Source organism: Zosterops lateralis (assembly GCF_965231275.1).
Source record: "Zosterops lateralis genome assembly, chromosome: 1".
Classification (NCBI taxonomy): domain Eukaryota; kingdom Metazoa; phylum Chordata; class Aves; order Passeriformes; family Zosteropidae; genus Zosterops; species Zosterops lateralis.
In genome coordinates, this window is record NC_139762.1 from 46,476,098 (window position 1) to 46,487,306 (window position 11,209).

At 42.6% G+C, this 11,209-nt stretch overlaps 1 protein-coding gene across 1 annotated transcript in view; it reads left to right on the top strand.

Moving 5' to 3' along the window:
• The window catches only part of ULK4 (unc-51 like kinase 4), a 213,383-nt gene extending 203,442 nt beyond the window's left edge, over positions 1–9,941 (top strand). The window contains exons 36-37 of the mRNA XM_083863372.1: positions 6,637–6,725; positions 9,633–9,941. Of these exons, the coding sequence (XP_083719498.1) occupies positions 6,637–6,725; positions 9,633–9,717 (174 nt within the window). The 3' untranslated portion in view covers positions 9,718–9,941. The remainder of the gene's footprint in view (positions 1–6,636; positions 6,726–9,632) is intronic.
• Positions 9,942–11,209: the final 1,268 nt, after the last annotated feature.

Here is an 11,209-nt window from a genome sequence, read left to right on the forward strand (position 1 = left end):
TAGCCTCAGAGTGAATAGGTGTCAAGAAATATCCAAAATCAATTAACAATTATCCATCGTGCAGAGGACAAGCCTTGTCTGTCTGTGAATAGTCCTCGAGCCAGTGTGGTGCTCAGACTGCTGGGAAACTGGGACAGTTCCAAGTTACCCGTAGGAATGGCTTTGAACTTAGAATAAACCTCCACACACATACACGAATTAGAAGAAAACAAAACACCTGGAATGAAATCTTGGCCTTATCAAAATCAAAAGGTGTTTGTTGACTTCAGTGGAACAAGAATTTTATCCATAAAGAGAAAAAAAAGATTCTTGAACTCTAAAATCAGAGCTAAGCTGTCTGATGTAGTGTGGGGTTGGGGTTTTTCTTTGGTCACAGATACCTGCTTGTTTTCACATGTATTTGCAGGATTTGAAGGCCACAAACTCTTTGTAATTGTGTGTCTGCAATCCCTGACTGCAATATGCTTGCCAAAGCACACCTGGAACACTCATGCTTTTGTAAGTTTCATTTCTTGTTTTTATGGTCCAGCAACATTGCTCAGGCCTGTTCAAATGACTTGGCAATTAGTAACATAAATATAACTTGTCCAACTTGATTTGTTCTTCCCACACACACATTCTGTGTCTCTCTCCAGCTGGAACCATGTGTAGAGAGAAGAGTAGCAAGGAAGCAATGCTGTGAAGGTTTTTACCCTTTTAGAATGAGCCCTCCTACACTATGGAGAGCAAAAATAACTTGTGGCCATCCTAGTGAGCATACAATATCCCTATAAGCACACTGCCCTTGGATGCTCCTCTGCTACACCAGCACAGACTGACAAGAGTTACCATTATTTTCATTAAACAACCTGTAAATTGGCTGCACCGTAGTGCTTTAGAGGGTCCTATCCCACAGACCTGCTGAGAGCATGTGTAACTAATGTCAGATTAAACACCTCACAAAAGACCAGTGTATATATCTGGGATTTTTGTTGCTAGTTTTAGTTGTTTTGCTTTTGTATTTTAGAAAATTGCTGCCATAGATGTAAAATTGCCCTAATAGCTCGCGTGCTTCCCTGGTAAATGGGAGTTCATGTTTAACTTCTCCTACCTGGAGAGCCATGCTGCCAATTGCTTCCCTGCCAAGTCCCCATGTTATTCACTCCCTGTATGGGAACCATCCAAACCTCCTTGCCTCTCCCCATCCAGTGGAAACCCTGCTGCACCAACAAAATGTGACCCGCACTTGCCTAGAAAAGGGGAGAGGACTATAGGAATGCCCAGGAGCCCATAGCTTGCTGAGGAGGCACTGGGAAAAAGCACTGTGGTCTGTGCTGTCTGGACCATGAGCTTTCACTGGCTGTGTTAGCAACCTGAGCTCCAGAGAGGAGAGTGACTTTGGGTAACTTCACTCTCAACAGGAGGTTTCCATGCCCTTCAGCAGCAGCAGCACTCCCCATGCAGTGTGCAGGTATCTCAGTCCCTGCTTGGGATTCCTCTTTGGGAGCTGATAATTAAATGTCATCATCACAGCCTCTACTTTATAGGCTCCAAATGCTTTATTTGGTCTGGCACTTCAGTACACAAAGGTAGGGCTACATTACTTTGTAAGAGTGTGCAAGCCTACAGAAGTGAGAGATTCACCTGATCCGTCATGGGAAATTATGAGTTTATTTATTATAATTCCTCTGGGCACTGCCAACTTAGTGTATATGTTTGGAGAGCAATTTATAATGAAATAAATGCTTATATTTAGTAAGTCCACAGCCAAGTAATCTGTTAGTTTTAGTTCACCTGAGTGAGTCCCTGGTTGCAGTATTTGCTTGGTTATTGTGCTCCTCTGTTGAGAAGGAATGGCTGCATATTTCTGGCCATGTCATTGTGAGTTGTGAATGACAAACCAAGTGACATGATTTATTTGATTATTGCACTGCTTGTGAATAGTTCAGCATTGACAGCCTGGGAGGAAAAGTACCATTAAATGCCCTGGGATAGGCATAAGATGGGTCACAACACTAGAAGGCTTTCCCCTCCAGCCCAGGCATTGTGCCTCATTTCTGAAGTTACTATCCCATTGACTTATTTGCTGGGCTGTCACATCAGCTATAGCAATGTTTTTAACACCACTATATTTCTTGACATTTGTTCCTTAAAAAATGGGAATAAGGTCACACTAAGCAGCTGTGAATAGCCATCAACTTTCAGTCACCACCAGCCTGGGTGACATTTGAAACAGTAGCTTTGGTTGGGGATGAAAGGCTCTGTGTCCTACTGACAGTGCCTTCAGACAGTCAAAGATGGAAGTAGGAATGAGAAGTCTGAGATGCATATTTAAAATTGCAGGAACAGCACTTACTATGAAGACATTATTTGAAAGAGTGTCTAGAGGGCAATAGGAGTGTTCTCAATTCTTTACTGGTTTTAGTCTGGAAACTTAACTTTTAGTATTATATTTAATGTCCTACATAAGGTTCCAGTTAGTCCACAGAAAAAATGTATTTGTAAATGTACTGTTTTTCCTGCAGTATTAGCTGAAGGTATGAGTTCCATTCACGGGAAAGCTTCCAACAAGGGATAAGTGATACTTTATTCACACCATTCAATATTCAGGTGATGCAACATTGGACCTGTGATTATCTGGTAGTTTTGATAAATCAACCCACAGCAGCTTCTGCCTTACCCATATGGCTGCTCTCAGCCTGTGCCAGTAAAGTTGAGCAAGAACTGAGTGGCTGTAATTAGGTTAACTATATTAAATTTTGATGAGAATGTAAGGAAGCATTGCTTTATGAGGTTAAAATATGTGTGTTTGGGAAGGAGAAAGAAACAGTTTGTGAGAAACAGGTACATTTAGAGGTATCTTGCTTGTATCTGTGTATATAGGCAAGTAGTAGCTTGTAGAAAAGCATCTGTTGAGCATGCAAATGGTGAACATCCCTAGCAGTTCTCTATTTGAGAAGATAATACTTGGAGCTGAATATGCTCCCAAGACCTTTCTTCAACCAAGAAAAAGTTTCAAATAAAAAGCTCTTTATTTTTGCATTATTTTCCAGTTTATTTCACAGACATCAAGTTTATGGTTCACTTGAAATCTCAACAAAGAAAAGTTTCTTTCTCTTAAAAATGGTGAGAGAGTAGTTTACTGCTTAGGTCATTTCTTTCCATTGTAAATTAAAAAATGTGACTTAAAAGTAATCAGAGAAAGCAGTTCAGCATTATGAAACCAACCTTAATAGAAGTAATTTCCCCTTAAGTTTCTATGCTTTCTTCAAATTTGAATTTCAAAAATCCCTTCTTAGAGTAAGAATGCAAGACTTCTTGGTTTATTAGCAAAGCAGATATGCCAATGGAAATGTTTTATATTATAACTTTTCCTGCACTCATTTTTAGCAGCACCATAATATCTGAATAGTTTTCTTGAATTTTTGGAAATACTGATCATTACGTATCAACTATTATTGTATTAAGGTATTCCTTATGGCTCACCCTTGTTAAACAGGATTGAAAAGAGGAGAGCTGCTGAATGGTTGTGGGCTTAATAAAGAAAAGTAATTTTGAAATTCTTGTTCAATTGCAGTGAGTGTACAACTAAACTGAGATTTAATTGCATTTTTAATTAAAGGAATAACTATCGATTTTGTCATTGAATCTGTGTTGCAGCCAGCCCTAACAAACAGCAATATTACAAGAGATCATTAAACTAGTTGTTAAAATTCAAAATGAATGAGAACTAGAACTGGTGTGGATAAAAGGCACAGCAATGGTGGGTAGAAGGAAAAGATAAAGTGAAAAATATATTAATTTCTCAAATTTTGGTGAATGGTGGGTTTATGTCCTAGCATAATTTATTGTAATCTATGGAACAAAAGGAAGATTACACTGACACAGTTTCTAAATAAAAAATATGAGTAAAGTTTCATCTTGAAAGTGAACAGTGATTCAGATAATATTTCTCACAAGCCCCTGTGAAGCAGGATGTAATCTGTCGTGGGCAAGAGACCCTCAAATTGCTCAGGGAGCAATCAGATCTACTCAGACTGAGATAAAGAGCAAATAAGAGCCAGTGATCAGAGCATGGGAGTGCTGACAAAAGCCATAGGCAGCTGTGGCTGAGCTGGCTCCTGGGTGCTGGCAACTCACCGTATATTCAACCTGCAGTTTTCCTGCTAGCACAGTTGGTCTCCTCCCAGGCCCATGGAGTGGGTGCCTGGTGGTGGATGGGATGCATTTTTCTGGACACTGATGATGAAGAGCTGGTGGGGAAGCCCCAGCCACCCACATAAATCTGTGCAACCCTGTTTGGTCTGGGTGAGTTCTCTTTGGGGACAGCTGGCACTGCCAACTGGACAGGTTGGTGCTTCACCAACGCCCCTTGGCTTGGATGAAGCTGGTAGTTGGCACTCTCAAGAAAATGTGTTCTAAATTTGGGTTATACTTAATAGAAATGGACTGGAGGTGGCTCATACTGATCCTTTCCCTCCTCGTGCTACCACTTTTACTGCTGAAAGAATCTTATTGAAGCCTTTTGTTAGCCCAGGGAGTAGCCCCTGTGGGTGGATACCATGGGAGCTCATTGCTTGTGGCTGAAAGCTGCTCTGCACAGTGAAGTCTAACAGGGAGGTGGTGAGATGATCTCGTGGGTGTTGCCGTTTCAGTGTTCTACAATTTCTGTGGATATAAAGCCATTTTAATCCTTTCTATTCAAATGCATTGTATGCACAGAAATGTGTTCTTAATAGTGGCACAAGGCATGCTGCAGCATGGGCAGGCTTATAGTCAGACCCCATGACTCAGTTGGATTAAGTTATTGTTTGAAATAGATTATTTTGGAACTAAACCTTTTTCTTTGTACCAGATTTTATAGTTGAGCATATTTTGAATGTTCTCAGTATGATGCCATTGGCTATTTTTTGAAGAGACCATGAGGGTTGTACAAATGTCAGCACCCAAAAGTTAGGCTGTAGTAGGATGAGAGATATATGTAACCTTTATTTGACCTGGTAGTTTTATGGAGGAAGATTCAGTCCTAGTGACCTTCCTTCCCTGTGACCTCTTGGCTTTTTAAAGTGTGCAGGATGAACAAGGGGCAGAAATGTGGAAAGTGCAAGGAATGTGGAAGTGGCTGGTGAGCTGCAGGAGTTGCAGGGAAATGGCTGGTAGACCATGACCACTCTTTAGGAACGCTAAGCAATGTCTTGTGGTGAAAGTACTTTTCTCCCTGTATTGCTCCTATTATACATGGTGGTGTTCTCACATTCAGAACCCAGATGCCAAAATATTTTCTGTGTCTATCAGGTATCAAATAGAGAAGACTGGATTTCTGAAATATAAAGTGAGAGAATAAGATATAAACCTCGACAGAGTAAAATGGTTTAACCATCTGTAATCAGGATTTACCAATGATTTGTGCTTAGGTAATGGTATCAGTGGGTTTTTTCCAACACACAGGATGTGTTTTGGTTTACTTCAGGCAGGTCGTTGTTTCCTGTAAGTGCTAAACGACAGGATGTTACGATTATAGATGTAGTGACACTGTTATTGCAGAATCACTGCTGATAAATTACGGTGGGATGGCAGCTGTAAATACAGCTTCTGTGGTGATTTAAGAGGGAGATGTGAAGGCGTGTTGCCCAGATGCTTGATCAATGGTGAATAGGGCCAGCCACAGCATGCTAAAGCTTACAAGTCCTTGCCAGATTTTGGGATTAGAAGTCATCGTTTCAAGCAACAACTCCTCCGGTATCAAAATAATCAGCTGGTCTGGTCCTTCCCTTTTCCTTTCTTTTCAGCCAAGATTTATTTACCTTTGCAAGCAGGAACTGACATGCAAACCAAGTTTTTTAATAATTTTTTTGAGATACAAGAGGTTTTCAGCAAGCTGCCAAGTATTGAGTGTCTGTTCGAGCTACAGTGCATGAGGCTTCATGTCATGTTCCCCATGACCTTCCTGTTCACCTGCTTAGCCATCAGGAAATTTGGTCTGGAGTTGGGTAGTTGTACTACTTAAGGCTGGAGAAACAATAAACTAGTCATTGCAGATTCATGTAATAAACCACACCAGCAGCAAAATCAGCTATTATCAGGATTCATTTGACACAAAAGAGCAAATAGCTTTGGTCACTTAGCACCCTGCTCTGTAGGTGACAGTCCTGTGCAAGTAACACACAGGATGAGTAATGACTGATAAGGGCCAAGAAAAAATTCCATATGCAGTTCGCAACTTTGCAGTGATTTTAATCTGGTTTCTCTCAGAGAAACCCCACACATCCTGATCTGAAGGCTGGTAGAAGCTTGGTTACTTTTTTCCTGAAGTGAGAAATGAAAATAACTATCTCCCCAAGATATCCCTGGGATTCTGACTAAATGGGGCTTGTATTTGCATTGATACTAAGGATGAAATCAGGATTGGCAGACTGTGATATGTGAATTTGCACACATACAGGGACTCAGAATATGGGTGAATATTGTTAACTAAGGCAAGACATTTTAGATGGTCTCTGCCTAAATTTCAGTAAAAGGGACTTTCTCATGGGTCTCTTCAATGTCACATTCCATTTAATTGTAATAAATGCTGTAACTTGTTTCCTTCTCTCTTATCCCACAAAAATGACAGAGAAGAATTAAGCCTTTAGTAAAGGTTCTTTCTTTTTCTTCCAGATAACTTCAAACAAGAAGCACTCAGAGAGCCTGAAGAATGATGGTGATGCTCTTATCCAGGCTCTAGAGAGCCTAACCCAAACTGCCAGGTGAGTTCCCTCAGGCTTTCAGGAATTTCCAGGGCTGAGAGCAATTGTCTTCTGTAATTCTGTGCAGTGAGAGCTTCTCAGGTTTCTGTCCCTGGCCCCCCTCCCTGAACTGCTCTCCTCCAAAGTCCTCTCTGTCAGAGCCTGCGGCACGCTTTGATCTCCAGCTGCTGCACAGTCCGGCTCTGTGTGTGTGTCGATTCTGGGGATTTTTTTTTTTTTTTAAATTTATTATTTTATTCCAAACCTTGTTCCCTCTGTCAGGGGTTCTTGGCCGAGTGGGCTGCATGCACAATGCAACATTTGTGCCCCATGTTAAGGTAGCTGTGGTTGATGCACTTTCAAGCTGATTCCTTTCAAATGTTCGCCTTAAGAACAGAACTGCTTTTGTTTAAGAATACCTGTGGCTTCTGCAGGAGGCACAAGACTTAGGGGAATGCCATGGCCTTCTCTGCAAGAATGGAGGTGCTAGTCCCAACAAACTGGCCAAAGCTCAGCTCATCTCCAATAGACTTTCCCTTATCTAATCCCCCTTGGACATATGAATGAATGAATAAATGGCTGTTCTCTGCCTCTCAAAACAAATTTTATGCTTCTGCTGTGGGCTGTTGGGCTTCATTTCACTCCTGGTTGAACTAAAATTCATAGATAAATTGTAGTTCTGATGTCAGTTTTTGAAACACTAAGATAATCTTTACAATGCTCTTTGTCCTCCCAAATGCAGGCTTTTGGGAAAACTGGGTCCTCAGCATTATAGCAGAGTACCATGTGTTGGAAGGAAGGAGGGGTGTGGGCAGACACTGTGAGGAAATGTTGGGATGTGGCGAGTACAAGGTGATGCACACCCAGGACTAACCAAACCTGTTGAGAGCAGTCAGCATCCCTCTCACACACTCAGCTGCTGACTCACAGGGTTTTGTATGACACATTAAATTATCTCACTAAAATAAAATGTCAGCTCTCCCCAAGGGAGATACAGGCACCACCACTGAAAATGAGAGTGGGAGAATACAGGGTTTTCCTCTGTTAGAAACAACTTTCACTCTGTTTGTAGCATTTCAGCATTAGATGCACCAGACAGCCAAGTCATTGTCTTTGAGTTCTGCTTTTCTGGCTTTCTCAGTAGTTTGTTACAGTCTGTACATTACTGTATGCATAAAAACACAATCTACAGAGCCCAAATAAACAGCACTCACTCTAATTTAACACAAGATGCTCAGTAGATCAAATTCCAGCTGATGCCATTGAGGACTGTTCTGATACATTAAGGTGAGCCAGTGCTATGCCAAGCTCCTGCACTGTAACAGAAACAAGGGAGCCTGAGAACTCATGGATTTCATCTTCCCTCCTCCCTTTCTTTAGGGAACACATGTCCCTATCCATTTGCCTCCAGAGGAGCCTGAGAGGGATTCACCTGGTTCTTGGGGCTGTAATGGACTCAGACATGCATAAATTTGCAACAGGCAGGCAGAGGAAGCTGGAGTTAGGAAGCTTTATCAGACTTAGCTGAATGGACATTTATTTATAGATGCTGCAGATATTCTGCTTTCTCCTCAGATTTCCTTATGTGGCATTTTTCCCAAAATATTCCTTGTGACCTGATAAACTTGGTCTCCTCACCTGTGCTTTGAACCTGGTTAAGGAGCCTCTCTGTATCTCCTGCAGAACTGGAAGTGTTTTAAAGGCAGCTACAGCTGAGATCCTGGATCTAAGCCATCCTCAGGGTAGTCTAAACTCCCAGGCCCTTCAACCCACATTTTACCACTGGTTTGAGTTGCTTGAGGAATGTTTTTGCTTTGGTCATTTCTTACAAACAGGTTTCTAATCTCTCCCTCTTCCTGTGTGTCAGAAGGGGGATTCCAACCAAGCAGTCACATTCCAAGAGAAGGGCACTAGTTGGATTGAAAGCTGCTTTCAGTGCTCCTCTGCCACCATGTAGCAGCTGTGGATTGCCAAACTCTCAGTAATGAGCTGGCTGGAACAGGCAGTTTTAAGAATGACATGCCCCACCCATTTTGCTTACTAACCACCTGGAATCAAATCCATGCTTTAAAATATGGGATCATGGACATTTATTTTTCAGTGAAGGCAGTTGCTAAGATGAATTTGTTTCAGATAACTGAATTTTCTGATTTAAACAGCTGCTTATTAAGATATTGGTTTATACTGTGTGAACTGATCATTTGGATTTTCTGGTTAGCTCTGTATTCCCAAAATGTATCTACCAGAGAAATGGTAGATATTGTCATTAGCAGCAATCAAGGAAGTTGCAGATTGATCAGCTGATGTCCTTTCTAAGCCACAGATGAGGGATGGAAGTCCATAAAAAAACTAAAAAGACTTGATTCTGTGGACTACGAGTAATGTGTTAGAGCCTCTGTTCCAATGCTAGAAAAAAAAAGGTGTTTCCAGAAGAAAAAAAAAGGCAAAATATATATAATAAAACCTTAGGTGAGGAAGCAGAGGCCCCCAGTGCAGCACTGTGGTTGAAAGGGCAGTTGCTCCTCCTTGCAGGAGGTGGGCAACACCTGGAGTGAAGTGTCTGCCTGGGCAGAGCAGCACTGCAGGCAGAGGGCTGTGTGTGTGTGCAAAAATGCATCCTTCTGTCAAGCTGGAAGTGTGTGTCAGGAGTCACAGGATGTATGATAAATTCTGTCTGCTTGTTTTTACAGAGGAGGTCGAGTGAGGTAGCAGTTACTGGGGGTTTGAGTTGAAATTCATTTCTACTCAAGATTTGCTACAAGGCAGCATCACCGGTAACATGTTACTGCTTAGCAGCAAGGCGGGCAGAGAGTGCAGTTAATGGCTACTCAGAATCTTCCAGCATAGATAAAGGCAAATGTGGAATTTGAACAGAACATTTTTTTCTCCTGAGGATGTCTAATAAATGTTACTGTTTTTGATTCCTAGCTCTCATGCTGACATTGCTGTTGCTTCCTTGGCATTTGAAATTCTGAGAACGGTGGGATGTGAAAATATCAAGACTCCCAAGTGAACAGTGTCTGACCAGCCTTCTGAAATGTGCAGGTTGTGTACCCTGCTCAGCACCTCCATCCTGCAGGAACACCTTCCGATGAGCTGAGCAGATGTAACTCATTTAGCCATCTGAGCTATGCAGAATTTGGGCTGGCTCAGGAAGGGAGGGAAGCTGGTTCAGGGGTGGGGAGGGGTGGTGGTTTGTTAAACTCCTGTAAGGATGAATTCTTGGTTACTACTTTGCCTTGCTGGTATTACATGATGCAGTTCAAGTATCTGATAGTCTGAAAGTGTAAGTTAAATAAATAGTAGAGTTACTTCCTAGTATAAAGTGTTTCACTATTTCAAGCTGCTGTTAGAAATGCGCATTTATCTTTTGGACCAGGTGACTGACTGCCTTCGCTGTTCATCCTAAGGGGTCACCTCATGCTTGTGACTGGCACTAGAAAATACTTTTTTATCAAGACAGACAATATTGTTCACCTCAAGCAACCAGAACCAACTACTGTGATCATACAGAGGCTGTGTGTGTGGCATGTAAGGGTGATAGAGGTTACCCAGGTTTCTATTCAGCAGCCTTTTGTGTGCCCCTCCTGTGCCCAGCACTGCACAGCTTAAGCTACATGGGTGGGGTGTTGTGCTCAGTTGTCAACGGTCTTGGCTGCAGTTCTTTGAGAACAGGTGTGATAACAGCCCTGGCAGTTTGTCAAAACCCCAGTAAAACGTGGTACCCTAGAAAAGGTCCTCTAGAGCTTGCAGAGGACCCAGAGTGTGTGAAGAGTTAAATTCTTTTTCATGTGTGCTGTGGTTAATGATTGTCTTTCTGTCAGTGCACCCACCAAGCACAGGTGCCTGTGAGAGCTGCTGCTACACGTACCCTGCTCTCAAAGCCCCATTACCCAGATTATGTGGATGCAAGCAAACAGCCCCAGGTAAACAGATTTCACCTTGTTTGTCTTACAGGAATTGTTTTCTTACATTACTTCAAATACCACTGTATTTCATAGCTGAACAGCTGGAGTTACTAGAAACAGGGAAGAGTTAAGTGCTGGCTATTATTTGGTGTAGTGTTTTACAGTAAAAGTCGAGTAGAGCCAAGTGTGGCTGGGAGGAACAAAGCTGAAATCCTTGTGTGAGCCCTCTCTCTCCCTCTGCAGCAGAAGGGGAAGCAGGCTGCTGTGGCTCCCTTCAGCTCTCAGCATCTTGAGCAAGGAGCCTCTGCAGCCAGGGCCTGCTCTGATCTCCTGCAGGCAAACTGCTGCCTGCAGTGGGAGTGCTGCTCCCACAGAGCTGGTGACAGCTGCACGGTGCACAGGTGCAGTCTGTGCTGAGCCGGCAGTCTCAGCCCTGTGTCCCCTTGCAGCCACACAGGTGCTGCCTCAAGGGAAGCCAGTTACACACAGGTCTTGTCCCGCACAGCAGCTGAACACTGAGGACACCGAAAAGGGCTGTGAACCAGCTGAGAGCCTGTGGGCAAAAGATTTTTCATTAACTTATTGCTGGGCCATCGC